This window comes from Aptenodytes forsteri, unplaced genomic scaffold (assembly GCF_000699145.1).
Source record: "Aptenodytes forsteri isolate BGI_AS27 unplaced genomic scaffold, ASM69914v1 Scaffold202, whole genome shotgun sequence".
Lineage (NCBI taxonomy): Eukaryota > Metazoa > Chordata > Aves > Sphenisciformes > Spheniscidae > Aptenodytes > Aptenodytes forsteri.
The window spans coordinates 249219-268383 of record NW_008793961.1 but is presented as its reverse complement, the minus strand read 5'-3'; the positions used below and the strand labels follow the sequence as shown (position 1 = coordinate 268383).

General features: G+C 43.1%; 1 protein-coding gene and 1 pseudogene across 1 annotated transcript; one reads left to right on the top strand and one right to left on the bottom strand.

Moving 5' to 3' along the window:
- Positions 1–1190: 1190 nt before the first annotated feature.
- LOC103907116 lies at positions 1191–3344 on the bottom strand (annotated as a pseudogene).
- A 6955-nt stretch (positions 3345–10299) lies between these two features.
- LOC103907023 (olfactory receptor 1019-like) lies at positions 10300–11261 on the top strand. The gene is given in 2 exon segments (XM_009289147.2): positions 10300–10687; positions 10690–11261. Coding segments are annotated over 2 exon segments (951 nt in total). The 5' UTR covers positions 10300–10308.
- Positions 11262–19165: the final 7904 nt, after the last annotated feature.

Below are 19165 nucleotides of genomic sequence, written 5' to 3'. Positions count from 1 at the left end.
GGCGCTTAGGGCCATGGTTTAGTGGTGGACTTGGCAGTGCTGGGGTAACGGTTGGAGTCGATGATCTTAAGGGTCTTTTCCAACCTAAACAATTCCATGATTCTATGGTTATTTCCCTGTTTTCATTCTCTTTGTGATTATAATAATTTCTGTGCTGGTATTCGTCCTTTTGATCCTGTGAGCTACTAGCAACTTCAGACTGAACAGTCTAGGCTCTGCCTCTGATTGTACCGTAGCTTCCTACACACCATCGCACAGCTCTTTCCACAACCTGGTTTTCTCAGCAGCCTGAGCCAAGGTCACGCAGTTGGGCCATCTTAGAGTTGGACCTTGGGTTCCTGACACGGAGGGAGGTGAAAGCTGGGGAGAAGATGAAAGGGGGAGGGTTCCAGAGAGACGTTTACAATCTATAGGAGGAAGGTAAAGAGCAGTACGCTTGGCATATCTTCTTAATGGCAACTGCACCAAATACAACCGTACGTTGCAACTTCACAGAAGAGTTAAATTACGTCTTCAATTTTCTGTTGCTGACATTTGTACCTAACAGGCGCACACACACAATTTTCTTCCACTGAGGTTGCTAACCTAAGAAATTACCATTTTCACTGTTTACAAAAAGCCATGATTATGTATTTTTCAGTGGGGACATGTGAAAGAAGATGAAGAAACCCAGGGCCAAGTCAAGTTGGTCTTCAGGAGATAGAGTCGTTAGGAATCATCGAATCACTTGGATTGGGAGGGGTCTGAGGGAGTCATCTAGCCTTGCCTGCCAGCGTCCCAGTGCTTTTCAGCCGAGCTGCTCCAACCAGTGGGTCCGCAACCCGTCTTGATGCCTGGGGGTTATTCTGGCTCAGGGACAGGACAGGGTGTTTTGTCTTCGCTGAACTTCAGGAGGTTCCTCTTGGCCCATTCCTCCAGCTCGTCAAGGGTGCCTCTGAAGACTAATCCTGCCTTCATGGCTATGAACTGCTTCCCCCCTCCAGTTTACCGTTACCTGCAGACTTGCTGAGGTGCCTTCTGCCCTTTGTGTTGGTAACTGATGACTAAGGTGACTACTTTTTTCCAGTGATTACCAAATGAACCTGGGAAGCTAGTTCAGGTGCAGATAACAAGTCGCCTACATTTAGTCAGGTGGATCCCATCGCTTGTGTTTTTATTGTGTATTGCACCAGAAACACACTATATCTTTTTCACTTCTGAGAAAACACTCTTCCCTCTACTGTTCTCCTTAGGGCACCCTTCACCAGTTTGTTCCTCAGGCTGTCAATGAGGGGGTTCAGCACGGGAAAGACGACAGTATAAAATGCAGAGATCACTTTGTCTGCGTCCAGTGAGTAGCTGGAGCTGGGCCATAAATACGTGAAGAGGAGGGAGCTGTAGAATAACCCGACGGCCGCCAGATGCGAGGTGCAGGTGTAGCAGGCTTTGCGCCTGCTATCTGCCACGTGGATCCGGGGGATGGTGCTGACGATGCAGGCGTGGGAGACAACGGTAGCCGGGAAGGTGCTGGTTTGTATAAGGCCACACAGGGTGAAGAGGAGGACCTCGTTGATGCGTGTATTGGAGCAGGAGAGCTCCAGAGGGAGGTGAAAGCTGGGGAGAAGATGAAAGGGGGAGGGTTCCAGAGAGACGTTTACAATCTATAGGAGGAAGGTAAAGAGCAGTACGCTTGGCATATCTTCTTAATGGCAACTGCACCAAATACAACCGTACGTTGCAACTTCACAGAAGAGTTAAATTACGTCTTCAATTTTCTGTTGCTGACATTTGTACCTAACAGGCGCACACACACAATTTTCTTCCACTGAGGTTGCTAACCTAAGAAATTACCATTTTCACTGTTTACAAAAAGCCATGATTATGTATTTTTCAGTGGGGACATGTGAAAGAAGATGAAGAAACCCAGGGCCAAGTCAAGTTGGTCTTCAGGAGATAGAGTCGTTAGGAATCATCAAATCACTTGGATTGGGAGGGGTCTGAGGGAGTCATCTAGCCTTGCCTGCCAGCGTCCCAGTGCTTTTCAGCCGAGCTGCTCCAACCAGTGGGTCCGCAACCCGTCTTGATGCCTGGGGGTTATTCTGGCTCAGGGACAGGACAGTGTCTTCTGTCTTCGCTGAACTTCAGGAGGTTCCTCTTGGCCCATTCTCGTCAAGGGTGCCTCTGAAGACTAATCCTGCCTTCATGGCTATGAACTGCTTCCCCCCTCCAGTTTTCTGTTACCTGCAGACTTGCTGAGGTGCCTTCTGCCCTTTGTGTTGGTAACTGATGACTAAGGTGACTACTTTTTTCCAGTGATTACCAAATGAACCTGGGAAGCTAGTTCAGGTGCAGATAACAAGTCGCCTACATTTAGTCAGGTGGATCCCATCGCTTGTGTTTTTATTGTGTATTGCACCAGAAACACACTATATCTTTTTCACTTCTGAGAAAACACTCTTCCCTCTACTGTTCTCCTTAGGGCACCCTTCACCAGTTTGTTCCTCAGGCTGTCAATGAGGGGGTTCAGCACGGGAAAGACGACAGTATAAAATGCAGAGATCACTTTGTCTGCGTCCAGCGAGTAGCTGGAGCTGGGCCATAAATACGTGAAGAGGAGGGAGCTGTAGAATAACCCGACGGCCGCCAGATGCGAGGTGCAGGTGTAGCAGGCTTTGCGCCTGCTATCTGCCACGTGGATCCGGGGGATGGTGCTGACGATGCAGGCGTGGGAGACAACGGTAGCCGGGAAGGTGCTGGTTTGTATAAGGCCACACAGGGTGAAGAGGAGGACCTCGTTGATGCGTGTATTGGAGCAGGAGAGCTCCAGTAGCGGGGGATGTCACGGAAGAAATGGTTGATCACATTGGAGCCACAGAACGGCAATGTGAACGTGAAAGACGTGTGCACCAGCGAGGTCAGACCCCCGCTGAGATGAGCCCCAGCTGCCATGGAGGTGCAGACCCTGCAGGACGTGGCAACGGTGTAGAGAAGAGGATGACAGAGGACCACATAGCGGTCATAGGCCATCGCAGCCAAAACGAGCCACTTGGCATCAGCAAAAAGAAACATCTGTGTTGCACAGCCAATTAAAGAAACGGTCTTCCGCTGTGCTAGCAGATTCACCAGCATCTTGGGAGCAATGGCACATGAACAGCTAAGGTCTAAGAAAGATAAGTTGCTTAGGAAATAGTAGATGGGGGTATGAAAGCAGGCATTGAGCTGGACGAGCACAACGAGGCCAGCATTCCCCACCAAAGTGGTGGCGTAGGTGAGCAGGAAGAGCCCAAAGAAAGATATCTCCACCTCCGCACGGTTGGTGAAACCCAAGAGCATGAACTCGGTGCAGTGCAGGTTTCTTCAGGCATTTCATTGCCTTGTGTTTGGCTTCGTACACGTAAGATTTGTCAGGGGATCAGTCAATCCTAGTGGGTGAGCAACGCACAAACACATTACATCCTCCACAAGACAGAGGCAGTGGAAATGCAAGCATCTCACCCAATATCAGAGGGGGAAACCAGTGGCTTAGATGATGCCCATTGAAAGGGAAGCTTAGGAGGACATTCGGAGAGACCTTTAAAAACACACTCGGTGTGTGGAATTCCTTCCTGAATATTCCTTTCATTCATATGAAATAGGACCTCAGAGGGGGTTTTATTTAAGAGCTAGACCACAGTGCAGATATAGAAGAAACTTTGTACGGTATCTCACTTGAGGAAAAACATATTAATTGAGTATAATAGCTGCTACACATTTACCTGTGTGAACAGTAGAGTAAGGAGTTCAGGCACAGTTAATAATGACCTTTCTGAGTCAGCAGTGAAATTGAACACTGGAAAAAGTGGATTGAAATGCTGGAACATAAGCAGATTTTTTTTTTTTTTAAGACAAAAAAGACATTTTTAGTTTGGAACAAACACAAATCATTGAGTTTAAAATGAAATTAAACGTTGCATCTCATTCTGGGATTTCTTACAAAATATTTTGTGGGTTTGTTTTCCTGAGGCTGATTAATTGTTAAGCAATTGATGAAAAGAAAGCCATGAATATTGTTTTTAAATGTTCAAACACAAACATTTTTAGATTTTCCAAGCAATTTTCCCCATTTTTTTTTTTTTTGGCTGAAACTATTAATTGCATTTGAATTAGACTCAGTCCCCTAGAAAACTAATTTTTGGTATTAATTTTACCTTTCCAGAAAAAGTGCGTAATTTAACTTAACTTTGCAAAAGTTAAGAAACATTTCTGCTGATGCCAGTAAAAATTCTAGGCAGGGCAGATATATCTTGCTCACCTTTATGTTTACAGGAAATACAAAAGGACATCTAATAAAATAACTGCTAACACAGGTCAGTTAAATCCTGTAAATATCAGTGCTATGTGGACAAAATCACAGACAAACCAGAAACGTCCGTGTTCCTGAAAAAATAATAATAATCTAAGCTGATTCATTCAGGATAGGATATTAGGTGGTTACAGTAGAGTCTGGGGGTTCAGAAAGGAGGGCTTCAGTTCCCACCTGTGTGTCCAGGCACTCTAGCCGCGGTGACTCTCACCTGTATTTGGCTGTCTAAAGGTTGGTCTGAGTGCATCATCTTCAGTTCCGCCTATAACCGTTGCAGAGGGATAGGTGGGATGCATCACATCCCGCATACGTGCGTGTCTGTTGGTGAGAAAGGAAGCCTGGATGACCAACATAAATTCACTGCCAAAATTTTAGGTGGTTACACTCGAGTGAGATGAATCCCATTTTAGATGGCTTGCTTTGATCTTGTCTTTCAAGATCCTTCATTCTTGGTGCAGGCTTGGTGCATCCTAAAATCTGAACCCTTTTCTGGGTGTGACTGTTTACTCCAGAAAATGTCTTGGGTGACTCAGGTCATGACATACGTCCCCCAGTTACGTTCCTAGAATAAGGTGACGAGTTCCCCAAAATTTCAATTGCGTTTTATTTTGAGCCAAGACCAGTTAAACAGCGACCATGTAACCTTACAATTTATTTTGACGCTATCACAGGCAATTGGAGAGATTTCTGCTGAAAGTAAAAAAGAACCTTTCTGCCCTGAAATGTATTCCATAGTTACGCATATGTGACTGCTTCTTCCTATTTTCAGCTGTTGATCATACTCAAAAATTTAGGTACGGAAATCCTACAGCTGCTAAAAATTCAGTGGTCTCTGATGAAGACCTGCAAGAGATTTCAGTTCCCAGATCAATATTTTAGGTGCAAAAATTAATAAAAAATATACTCCCCCCTTTTTAAAGATATATTCCTAATTATTTTTTCTTTTGTGGTATCATGATGCAGCAACTCTTTTCCTTTAGTGCATCTGAAATTCATTCAGTCAACAAGGCAACTGACTTAGAACAATTTCTACACAATTCCCTGCATGGAAAGAAATTTTACTCATTAGGAGGCTTACCTGCTAGGGAAATACTTACTTTTTTCCTGGATGCAGGAAATGTTTCTTTTGGGGAATGTCACAGATTTTATATCTTCCTTTTGGACACGGGAGACCATGATGCTCTCGAGGGAAGAGCAGAACAAACAATTAAAACGCTAGTGGTGTTGTCTCAGCGTGGAAATGTTTCAATGAAATGGTACGCTCTAAAGATATTGTAAGCACTCTTGGAAATGCTTCTAATATTTCCTTTGACTGGAAACACATAAACAGTATTTTTTTTTAAAGCATCAAAACAGTGCTGAAATGAGGATGGACATTTTGGCAAAATGGAGGCCCAACCTGTGATCTGGAGTCACGGATACCAGGCCACTGGGACCTTGAAGCAACCACTTCTTGGAAAAAAATTCAAATGCGCCTCGAAGTGATCATGACAATTTAGAAAATGGAATTCAGGCAGTCATTAGAACTTTTGGTAACGTGATTATGATCATCTCAAATTAAGAGGTGCTGGTTCTCACTAGCTAAAGACCCTATGTAATACAGGAATTGTACACCCGGAGGAAGATTTAGAGCAGTTTAACTTATCTTACTCATACTTTAAGCAGTAATTGCTTTCATTAATATCAATTTGGTTTTTTAAAAAAAAGGAACTAATCGTTGTTCTTTCATAGAAGAGTTGTGATATTAATTGACCTAAAGGTGTTCAGTGACTAAAGTAAGAATATCAAGCAGCTATCTAGGTGGACAGATACAATAAAAAAAACTTTCAATTCAACTGCTCTTCACTAGCAGATGTTTAACTTGTTGACAAATGTGCAGCTGATGTCTTTTTCTGCGAGGAAACTTGGGTAACTCTTTCAACCTTTTTATTCCAACCAACAAGCTTTCTTTGCACTGCTTGCCTTTTCCCTCCTTCTCTCTAGTTCTTGTGTGCAATGGAGGGCATCTATACGTTCACAGGCAAGCACTTAAGGTCTTACCGTTTTATTTCATCAGAACTGAGCCATTCCTCCCAGTGGTCTCCAAGAACGTCTAAATGGGATGAGGACAACTTTGAGGCACGCTATTTGTGTTGGGCAATACACCAGACCTCAAAGGTTCTGGAGATCAGAGGAACACCCAAAAATGCATGAAAATTCATCTTAACTAGTTTTAGACATCTAAAAGTTACTAATCTAAGTAAGTTAGCTGGGTTCTTTTAGCTATCATTGGCAAGAAATAGGCACTTCCAAAGGACGACTCATCCCATTGTAAAATAAGTTTCTAAGGAAAATGGCATGTGTTGCTTTCTGCAGGTCTCTCCCTCCCTACGCTAACTATAAAATAAGCCCAGACGGCTAGGTTAGGCTTGCATAGCTCAATTTTATGCTGCTGAAATGATACAAAATGGATCCTACCCCATCCCTCAGCACTTATGCAGAACACAGCTTGAAGCTCTGGGATACGAGTTCACAGATGACACCCCTGAGGCAAGACCCTAGATACTGATCAAAGCAATCACATGGGAGGAAAGCAAAACACCACAGCCGAACTGATTTTTATTTCTCCCATTTCAACAAACTGTCTGTGAAGAGATGGAAAAGCTCCACGGAGGCTTCCAGTAGCCAGTGATGGATGTATTTGGACCTTCTGAAACTCTGGGCAGGGGCTAAGCCGTGACACATGACAGGGATGTAATGGATGCTCTGGTTTGTGGGGGGAGTGATGTAGGAAAGCCCCTCCAGAGGAAGATGGGAAAACTACCATGTTTGGATTGTTACTCATTTCTCTGCTCTTTCATTTGATATTCTTAGTATGGGGTTCATCACTCAACTTAAACAATTAGAAGTTACTTGTCTAAGCCTAACTTCTAGGCTACTCCTGTAGTCCATGTAGAGAAATAATCACTCAAATCCTAGAAAGTATCCAGAGCACAAACATCTACGTGTAGGCTACTGTGGACATCGCTTGTCTGAGTTCAGGAGAGGACTGTGTATCTCTCTTCTGATCCAGTTGGGCTTTCAGGGACCAGTCACGTGTCTCATATTAATCAACTATCTCGGATGACTACGGACTGTAAATCGGTAAAAATACACCTTAATGGTCCAATAAGGAAGACTGCCAGCGATGTAAACTATCTTTAGATGGAATAAGGAGAATGCAGACTGGAATTCAGCTTGCATGCGTTGGTATTGTTTCATGAGGGCCAGCAAAAACTTGAAATCGTGATTACCCTCCCTTCAAGTCAGCTCCTTCTAGTTCTCGTATAAAGGCTGATCATTTCACGAGGCCAGCAACCTTCTGCAGCCTCTTGCTCTGTATGACCCCAGGACTTAGAGGATCTGTGGCCAGAGAGAAAATGTCATTATGTAAAAACAACACGAAAAGAAAGCTCCAACTTGTTGTCAAAATAACATTACCTAGAGAAGAATATGAATCTTCTGCTTACGTTCTGGAGGGTTTTTTTCATTGTTGCTATTTTTTGTCTCCCAATGAGCTCTGTATTCATGAACCAAAGACCTCAGCAGACTGCAACCATTGCCTCGCTCCATGGGATCCCCCCGGGACACATACAGCACTTAAGGGAAGCTGATTGGGAAAGTTGATTGTGAAGACCTTGCCATTCCCCTGCTGACTGTGCATCCCATTTGTAGTCGCTGCCAGACAGGGAGGGGCAGAATGTGCCAACAGCTTACTTGATCCTGTAGTCAGAGCTTCTCTAAATGCCATTGTGTCCAGCTTTCTGGAAGCATTTGTTCCTGAGGAAAAGAAAGCATCATTTTTAACGTTAGTTTCCAAGGTAGGAAACATATCCATAGCCTGAAATATTATAAAATCTGACAGACTGTTAATTGTGTCACTGTTTTATTCTCTATCCTTACTCTGTACTTTAAATCTTGCACAGAATGCACATAATCGCAGTCTATGCTCATATACACAACAGTAAAAAAAATAATTAATGAATTTTCATATAAGGAATGCTGAAAGTAAAGTCTACAAAAAAAATAATGCAGTCAGAGAGGAAAATTGTTTTGACCTGAGCTGGATTCTTTTTCTTATTTTGGAAAATAGGAGAACAAATACTTGTGAATGTCCATGTGGCTTCTTTTCCTAACGTGGAGACTTTTGGACTCCTGCTCCTGGAAGTTTGTACTTAGAGTGAGAAATGACATTCAGGTCAGTACTTCACAAGAGAGGTCTCTGCCCTCAACTGGGGCAGATCTGTGATAGCTGCAATTCAGCCATTCCCTGTGGTTACAGCAGATGCAGGGTTGGTTTAAGTTAAACACATGTTTAAGTCTTAAACCCAAACCACCAAAATCCACAGAAGTTCTAACATTGGCTTGATGAGCACTGAAACGTGGGGTTACAGCAAAAGAAGAATCATTTAACAGCATCAACTTGTCATAGAGACCGTAGCGTTGGTCACTACAAATAGTCCAACTGACTTGTCTAGAATTTCCTATAGCACAGAAAATTATTAGCAATCAAGCTGTTGGGCTCTGCAAGTTGCTGCTAATCGGTTGAACTACTGTAACTGTCTGAAATTATTTTCTTAATTAACTGTCTTAATTATTCTCAATACAATGCAAATAGCAACAGCTCAAAAGATCTTTCAGTCATTCAATTGTTTCAGTAAGAAGCTCCACCTTGCAAGCTCGGGCATTCATTTAATACACCTGCAATTAACAGTTCTCATTTTCTACAGAACTCTAAACAGAAGTGTCAAAACAAGACCACAATCTGAAAACGAGAGGCATTTTTCTTGAAGTCAACATTTTAAGAGAAGTGAAAAGGTAATTATGAGATTAGTGTTCTTTCCTTTGGTTCACCCATAGACATGCTGTTATTTAACATGCCTATAAAGTCTGATGGTCTGATTTGTCTGACGAAATATTGTCCCCTACAGAGACAGACTGCCACAGTTTATCTAATCATTGTGTGCTCTTTATAAGCAGCGATGAGAAACTAGCACCTCTAGGAGGCAATTCATTTCACCCCAAAGTAAGTAGACATTTTAAGTAGCTTACATGAATTTTGCCTTAAAGTGCCTACTTCTTTTCTATGACTGTCAACGAAGCCTTGAATGGCTACCTCAAATGTAGCTGTCCACCTAGGAAGTAGGTAATGTTAGGCAAGATGGATTCTGTCTTCGGTGTCAGGTCCTACGTTTCTTTTAATTTATACGCAACTCCTTCCTTAACGTTGGACAAGACAAGTGTGATTTTGTGTCAGGACAGACTTACAGACTTTCTTCCTGCCGTTAGCATGAACAGGTTCAGGGACCAGGGCAAGGTCCATGACTACACTGCCCCTGTCTTCTCCTTTGATTTGTTATGTTTGGAATCAGCAAATAAACTTTGATGAAATTATCATCTGCTCTTTAACATAAACTGCTTTTCTACATGGATTTTTTTTTTTTTTAAATTTGGGGGGTATTTTCCTATGAGGACTTCTCAGAACCGCACTGGCCAACTTAAATGTTATACTTAGAAGTCGCGAGCAATTTATTACTCCGCTATTTAAGAACAACAGAGTAGATAATCAGAATCATCCTGTTATTCCTCCTAGGCACCATGGACACAGATAAGCATTTGAGAAAATTTAACAATAGAACTAAGCAGGAAATATTAAAAAAGGTCAGAATGAATAACAACTTTCTCCTCTTTCCTGGAACAATCTCAGTAATGGAATAAAAGTAATCCTTCTTTGAGACTGTCATTACAGAAGTGTTAAATGGATAACAGCAAGCTTCTCAAGAGAATTGAGTTAAGCATCCACTTCTTGCATACTAACAGACAGCTAGGTTTCCATTAAAATAAAGCAGCATCCAGTTTTCTTCTACTACATTCCTGCCCGACATTCCCAGCATCATTATGACTTACTCTTCTATCCGGAGTTGTAACTTACTTGTGTTCCCTCTTAAAGATTCAGGCTCATTAAGGGAATGGTCAGAAGAAACAAGACAACTGTTGATGAGTTCATTCTCTTGGGAATCACAGATATTTGGGAGCTGCAGGTCTTTCTCTTTGTGCTGTTCCTTCTGATCTGTGTCACCTCGTTGGTGGGGAATCTCGGCATGATTGCATTAATCAGGCTTGACTCTCGACTCCACACCCCCATGTACTTCTTCCTCTGCCACCTCTCTCTGGTAGACCTAAGTAATTCCTCAGCAGTTGCTCCCAAAATGCTAGTGAGCTTCTCTGAAGACAGGAAAACCATCTCTCTGCCAGGGTGTGCAGCCCAGATGTACTTTTGTGGAGTCTGCATAATCATCAGGTGTTACCTGCTGGCTGCAATGGCCTATGACCGGTACATGGCCATCTGTTACCCCTGCTCTGCGTGGCCACCATGTCTCAAAAGGCTTGTGTCCAGCTGGCTGTGGGATCCTACACAATAGCTACTGTGAATGAAATGGTGCTTGTCAGCTCAGTGTTCAGTTTACACTTCTGTGGCCCTAATGTTATCAATCATTTCTTCTGCGACATTCCTCCGCTCCTGAAACTTTCCTGCTCCAGTACTACTGTCAACGAACATGTGCTTTTTACCATTGCACTCAGCACTTTAGTATTCATTGTTGTCTCTTATGGTTATATTCTTACCACTGTCCCGAGGACCCACTCCTCAGAGGGCGGGCACAAAGCTTTCTCCACCTGTGCCTCACATTTGACATCAGTCTCAATTTTTTACGGGACTATGATCTTCATGTACCTCCGCCCCAGTTCTAGCTACTCCCTGGACCAGGACAAAGTGGTGTCCATTGTCTACACCCTGGTGATTCCCATGCTGAACCCCCTGATCTACAGCCTGAGGAACACGGAGGTGAAGGACGCTCTCAAGAAACTCCTAGAAAAAGTTCTTGTTTCCTTTAGAAATCAAACTGGTAAAGAGGTGTCATAAACTAAACAAAATAAACTTGGACATTCTTGAATTTCAGTCTCCATTTGGCTGCTGACCATTTAAACTAAAAGCGAAAAGAAGATGGCAATCATGAGGACCCAAGTGTTTGCGCATGTCATTGCTAGAAGATACAGTGAGCCACTGCTTGCTTTCTCCTCTGTCAGGGTGTAACTGTACCATCCGATTTCACCCTTAAACCCACTAATTATACTCAACATGCACTCCTTTCCCACATGCCACCCCCTACTTTAAAGACTTGGTGTTCTTTGCGTCACTCCATAAGGAGCTGTATTTTTCAGATTGAGAAGCATCCCTCACATTTAGTTCTTCTGGCAGATCTTCAAGAGGGGATGATGGGGCAAAGAGGAGATCCAGGTCCTCATGGATGTTTGCTAAGAATAAACCTGGGCTAATATGTTTGAAACCAGGAACATTTCCAATTGGCAGTGTAGTATGAGTTTGCAGAAGCCAGGTTTAACATTACTAATGAGCAGTGCTCTTTTAAGATCAAATAAATGAATGCTACATATGTGCATTCCCCAGAGAAGGTTCAGCAATCAGACACAGCTTGATGCAATCAATTCTATGTGACATCTTTACAGGACCCTTTGCTGATACAGAAAACCCATCTATTTTTAAAGGACAAAAAAAATTTGCAAGTCCCAGCTATGGATTTAAATAGAAAACGTCATCTAAGGTGATGGATCACCACTCACAAATATTTATTCATTAGCAGAACCAGTGCCAGACCACACCACATCAACTGAAGCCCTTAGCAGCAGCAGAGAAAAGCAGAGCTTTTGTCTCAAAATACTTGTGGGGAAGCTCTTCCTATGTGCCACACTTAGGAAAAATTACCTTAGGAGATACACATTTCACCCCTTTGATAATGAAGTGCTCAGAGACAAGTAAATACAAATTGGCCATTTCCCTGTTAGATACACAAAACGAGGGACATGAATCTTAGCCATGCAGAAACAGCGTGGTTCAGACACACCTGTAACAACGTTCATCTTAGAAAAGATATTTGGGAGGATGACTAGTCCCTAGCCCGATGTCAAACTCACTGAGCAGACCATGAAAAACAACTGGACATGACATGAGAAACCACTGGACATAACAAGTAACAGTGAGGAACTGTCGAATTAACAGCACCATGATGGATAGCCAGATTTCACCAGTGGTTAGGAGGGCACCAGAGGTGCTAGAGATGGGCAGATGGTTGAAGGGGAAGCGTTGGACACCCTTTGGGGAGCAGACCCTCACAAGGCCAGCAGTGCCTAGGAACCACACCAGAAACACCACAGGTCTATTTTACCTGGGTATCAGGAATAGCAAAATCAGGTGTGAATGTAGCAAAACAGGAATGAACGTGGGGAAGTGATCAGGGTGGGTCATTTATCTGGGAGGAGACCATGGTGGAGAAAGGGGAAGCGTTGGACACCCTTTGGGGAGCAGACCCTCACAAGGCCAGCAGTGCCTAGGAACCACACCAGAAACACCACAGGTCTATTTTACCTGGGTATCAGGAATAGCAAAATCAGGTGTGAATGTAGCAAAACAGGAATGAACGTGGGGAAGTGATCAGGGTGGGTCATTTATTTGGGAGGAGGCCATGGTGGAGAAACTGAGGTATCATGGCTGATGAGGGAAGAGCAAGAAGGGGACAACGAGAGAAGGGAGGCATTAAAAGGGGCTGGTGGCCTCTAAGCAGGCTGCTGGTCAGTTTGCTTGTCTGGCCAAGCCCTGTGCTTGACCACCGCAGCTGGTCCCATCCTCTTATTAAATTGCATTCGCAATGATGAGCTGTGTACTTATGACTACTACTGCCAACAACTGGGTTTTAGAGCTTAGAAATTCTTTTGGGGAAAAGATGCAACTACATGCCAGGTATAAGCAATGCAATTAGTTCACCATAGTCAGCTGGGACATCAAACTGAATGAAAATCTTCTGTCCACCTGGCCGTGCAGAGACAGGAGAAAATGCACATGCCTAGTAGAATGAGAGCTCCTCACCACTTCTGCTGTATGCGATAGGTGGGGAACAGAAAGAAAATAGCTTTAAGGAGAGATGGAGCAGAACATCAGAGTCTAGCCCTAAAAACAAGAAGTTTTGTGAAGAAAAAGGAAAGGGGTTTAATATTAAAGATATTCAGGGATATTTCATACCTGGGCTAGACGGACAGAGCAGTGTTTTCTTTCAGAGTCCATGGAATTTTAGAAGTAGAGGCACGTTCCTGCCACGTATCTGCATGGCTGCTGTCAGGGAGCTGCAAGAGCCAGCTGGTGCCCAAGGGACAGGGAGCAAGGAGCTAAGGAGGACCCCAGGGCAGGCAGTGCCTCACTCCCAGGGGACAGACCTGCAGGGGCTGAACACAGCAGGCAGAGCCATGGGCTGGCATCAGGGACCATCAACAGCCACAGCAAGCGATGAACTATGCTCAGGGCCCATCCACAGTGAGCCATCAGGAGCAAAGGGAGACGGGCCAGGAGCAGGGTCGGAGACAAAGCTGCACTCTTGATCTGGGGTCCATCCAGGAGGCAGAAACACAGCCGCAGCCCAACACACCTACTGTGTAGTCAAGGAAGGACTGATGGCCCTGGACTGAGCTTAAATGGGGCTTCTGGGCCATAGGCAGGGGCACGTGTGTGGAGTGGTCCAGGTGAGGCTGGTCAGGGCCATCAAGTCTTATTAGTGCCCTCAAGGCCCTGGCAGCTTCTAGGTGGAGTTGGGAAGTAGTAGCAGGAAGGCTGAGTTTTGGCCATGAATTAGCAGAATAATACTAGTGAGAAGGTGAATCTCTGTAAGAGGAGTCATTCTTTTGGAGAAGTTGAGGAACTCATTAAGACTCCACTGATAAGGATTGTCCTATGCCATTTAGCCCCTCCTTTTGCTTTCCAAATTGAAAGAACTAAACACAAATCTCACTTTCTGAATCAGCTGAAATACCTGCTTTACATGACAGTAAGTTTTCAAGGATCCATAGCTTCCCAAGTAGAGGAAACACAGTTTCTAATATGAAAATGCAAAGTACTTAAAGGGTGTCTACCAAGAGGACAGAGGCTCTCTCTTCACGAGGAGCCATGTGGAGAAGACAAGGGGCAACAAGTAGAGGTTGCACTGGGAGAGATTTCATCTCGGCATAAGAAAGAAATTTTTTACAGTAAGAACAGTCGTTCACTGAAACAACCTCCCCAGGGAGGTGGTAGAGTCCCCATCGCTGGAGGTTTTCAGGATACAATTGGACAGGGTGCTCGATAGTCTCGTCTAGGTTCCCTTTCCCACAGAAGGCTGGACCAGATGATCTTTTGAGGTCCCCTCCAACCTGGGCTATTCTATGATGATTGTATGAAGTGCCACCAAAATAATAAACACTACTCCATGTGCGTGTGCGTATGTATGCCTGTGCAGTGCAAGGTGAATGACAGTTATGTGTTAGTCTTTAATCTCCTTGTTCTCAGTGTTGATGTTGGATCTATGGATTGCACTGCGTCTAAACAGCTCATCTCACATATTGTATGTGCATAAGTATTTAAGAGAGAAAAAAACTTTCAGTGCAAAACAGCCCGCTTAGAGGAAACAAGGTATCTTAGCAAAACATCATTAGATTTACTCAGCTACTTTCTGCAATAGGAGTCTTGGGTTTGAAGTTTTGAAAGTCCTTGATTCCAAATTTATAATGCTCCATGGGTATAAGGAAGGTGGTCGTGACAGATATGTGCATCTTTGCACGTAACTTTGGGCAACCTGATCTAGTGAAAGATGTCCCTTGCCCATGGCAGCGGAGGTAGACTCGATGATCTTTGAAGGGCCCTTCCAACCCAAACCATTCTATGAATCTATGATTCTATCTTTTGTATACAGAATTTTAAAAAGTACAGAGGAAAGGGAGGAGAGAATGGCACCAAAATGCTGAATGCTGACTTTTTTTGATCCCCAAAGTCTTGGGAATTTTGAAGCCAGAACTATAGCCTGACCTGAATTTCACGACTGGATAGTATTTTTAAAGGAGAAAAATAAATCATTCACAACCTCTTTCATGCTGCACATTTTCATATCTGACAGCACCATACAAAAGACAGATAGGAAAATCTGCCCTGGTTGCATTGCAAACAATAAAAAAGCACATATTAATAATTTATTTGAATTTTGCTTAAGGAAAAAAACCCTTTTTTTCCTTAAGAAACGCCTTTTCCACAGCAAATACGGAGAAGTGAGAAAACAGACGAATATTCGCAACTTAACCATATTCTTGTGCGCTGGTTCTACATTTTGGCTAACATACACTTTGTAAGAATGCAAGGTATTCATATGAGAAATGAAATATGGCAGTGATTGTCAGAGTAGCTCAGGAGGCATATTAAGCCGTCTACAACTGGTCTATATAATTATATTAAGCCGTAAGAGTCAATGTCTTTGTCAAGGTTTCAACTGAAGTTCAACAGCAATAGGCATATGAAATTTTTTTGAAGGCACATCAAGAATTTCAGGAATCCTTTATCTTTAGGAGCAGATACATGAAAATGGTTCATTTTCATCCCTCACTGGTTATATGAGATTAGCCAGATGATACGCAAATAGGTGAAGTCTGATTTTCAGTGGCAAATGTGAGGTGCAAATGTGCAGATGATGATTAGTATGGGGATTTCATTGATACAGGGTATTTTTCTTCACTTCATTTGGACTCCCCCATATTTTATTCATTTACAGGGATAGCTTTATAGAATTAGAGGGGAACTCGTTCCAGAAATTCAGCTTCCCTTCCCAGCATCCTGGTGCAAAAGAACATGTCAGAGAAGACTGTATTTGTAAAGATGTGAGTGAGCAACTGCAGGGAAAGAGTGGAGATTCTCCTGAATCAGCAGTATAAAAAAAGATCACCAAACAGAGCTTGCCAACATTTTTCTGCCGGTTCCAGCTGGCCGTTGGGTGATGGCGCTGTCTGTACTCCCACACTGCTGTTCCAACAGGGCAGCCCCACTGGTGAGAATATGAGAATAGCGCTGCGGTGTGAGACGAGTCAGCCCAGGGGTATCGATTTCTGATGGCAGCCAAAAATAGATGTTCAGAGAAAGAGTATCAGAAACTGGATGTGTATGATCCTTCCCTGTTAAAATTTTTCCAGCTCTGGCAAAGAAAATCACAGCTGTCTGACAGAGCTCCCCCTCTCTGGTGTTGTAGGCTATTGGGCACAAGAAAAAAAAAAGAACGTCTCGTTTTTGAGGAACAATTATGGATGAGCACCTAGCTCCAGGAGGGGGTTACAGCTGATGACCTCTCCTCAGAGATGAGTGCACCTCTTTATCCTGGCTGAAGATGCTTATATTCCTAACGGAAGCAGGTCCAAAGTGAGGTCTTACTTCCCCTCAGGCCTCCAAAAGTTTGAATGAACCTTTGGCACACCTCATCCAGCACCGACACCTCATCAAAAAAGTGTCATGAAACAAAGCAGGTCACTGAGCCCAAAGTTTTGCCGTTCAAACAGCTGAAGTTAAAACCCCAAACATATTTGCTGAATCCTGTGCAGTTCCCTCAGAAGCTCTTCTGACTTCTTAAGGTGTCCGTCTGGGGTCCAGGCAGGTGGGAAAGAGATTAATACCTGGTGCTAGGGGAAATTATCTAGACTATCCATTCCACCACTGCCTTCCCACTCCACCAGCCGTTGGGAAGTCATTTCACCAAATATAGGTATTTCTCCTCCTCTTTCCAAACAGAGAGATCAATCGCTCTCTAGAAATGCTGATTCCTCTGAGCTGAATATGGAGGAAGCGTTGTTTCCCTTGTGCGCTGAAAATGGCTATTTTCCGCTGTTAACTATACAGAAAGTTAGTAGCTTTGACCTAGATAACTAACTTTTGGCCATCTGAGGAGGATTTCACCTTATGACATGTATCAGATTCTGCATCTCCTGATGTCTTCAGACCAAAATTGGAGTATTAATGTGTTTCACCCTCACAGAAGTCTTTTGGCTCAAAATAGGAATAACTGGATAAAATTCTGTGTTTAGACAAACCTCTAAAAATCCCACAAATCCATTAAAATATTTGGTCTCTTAAGATTTGAAGTGTAACGTACGGTTCACCAAGTCTTGAACAGGCAATTTTAAAAACTTTTACCTAAACTACAATTGTTTATGACTTAAATACTTAAAATTATACTTGGGCTTGTGCTTACAAGAAGTAATTGCAGTGCTACCCCCGGGGCCACTTCCCTTTGGCATTTAAAATTGGTTATGGTGTCTCAAAAGGGAAATTTTGAAATGTGATTTCAATTCTTCCACTACTTTGCTATCACTTTGAATGAGCTAAATCTTTGTGAAGGACTAAGCCACTTTGCATTTATTTCTTACCTACAAATATCTAACATCTCTGGAGATTGGGCAAGGGGTGTCTGCAATTTTCTTTTGTGTATTCTGCTATCAGTATTCCTGTTATTGGATGAGTTTCAACCTTCTTGCAGACTGGACATTTTCAGGTACAGAAAAAAACATTCTTTAATTTTACAAATCTTGAACAGAGATACGTCACGATGATTTCAAGGTATTTTAGTCTATATGAGAATTTATATAGGTCCAAGGCATGTTTGTCGTTGGTGATAGATACGCCATGATAAGACAATGGTTTCTGTAAGAAACCTCTTTTAACCTTGAGCAAAGTACTTACTTACCTTGTTTTTGTCTACTTTTTCTCACCTATAAAGCATAAATGACTCTCATCCTTCAAATTGCTTTGAAATCAAAAGATGTAAAGTTCAGAGCTTGTGCTATCTACTAATGTCAATAATATAAGGAGATGATTTTCAGAAGTAGGTAAGTGATCTAGAAGCACAGATCTCAAGTCCATGGAGCTTCTCATGAGCCACTTGGTCTCAGATACTCCAAAGTATTTAGAAAACTAAATCCTATAGAAAATCCCACTCTAGTTATTTATACTATAGCTGGAGTAAATTTCTCTTCTCGCTCCCAGAGGCTTACGGTTTTCAGATCCTGAAATATGTTTTTTAATGTGGTATGATATTCATCAAAAACATTACCACAACGGGTTTACTGAAGGCAAAATTTAGTTCTTTGCCTACGCAGTGTAGTTATGGAAATTATAAATGCCTGAACAGAATCGGAGGTTGAACGTAGCTGTTGATGTTGGCACAGGCTTTAAAATGATTGTGCATATATGTGCTTAAATGAGAGAAAGATGTCTCTCGAGTTCCACATCCATCTTAAGAAAGATGCTGAGTTTCATATCATTCAGGTTCTTATGGTTGACATCATAACTGATAGAGTCCACCTAGTCTAGAGAGTTCATGTCTTGAATAAGAATTGGATTAATCTCATTAAACATCAGGGATCAGACTCACCTCACCAAAATTTAGGTGTTTACATATGAGCTGATTGCCACATTTGCACAGGTGCCAGTGAAAAGCTAGTTGATACAGTTGATACAAGTCTTCTGCAGCTCTTCTATCATTTCTGCTTGTCCCATACAGATGTCTTGGCTACCACAGTGTACCTAAAATGGCAAAAGGCACGGATGCTTTGGCACCTTAGAATCATAGAATAGAATCATAGAATAGTTTGTGTTGGAAGGGACCGCTGAAGGTCATCTAGTCCACCCCCCCTGCCGTGGGCAGGGACATCTTCAACTAGATCAGGTTGCTCAGAGCCCCGTCCAACGTGACCTTGAATGTTTCCAGGGATGGGGCATCCACCACCTCTCGGGGCAACCTGGGCCAGCGTTTCACCACCCTCAGCGTAAACAATTTCTTCCTTAGATCTAGTCTAAATCTCCCCCCCTTTAGTTTAAAGCCATTCCCCCTTGTCCTGTCGCAACAGACCCTGCTGAAAAGTTTGCTGCCATCTTTTTTATAAGCCCCCTTTAAGTACTGACAGGCTGCAATAAGGTCTCCC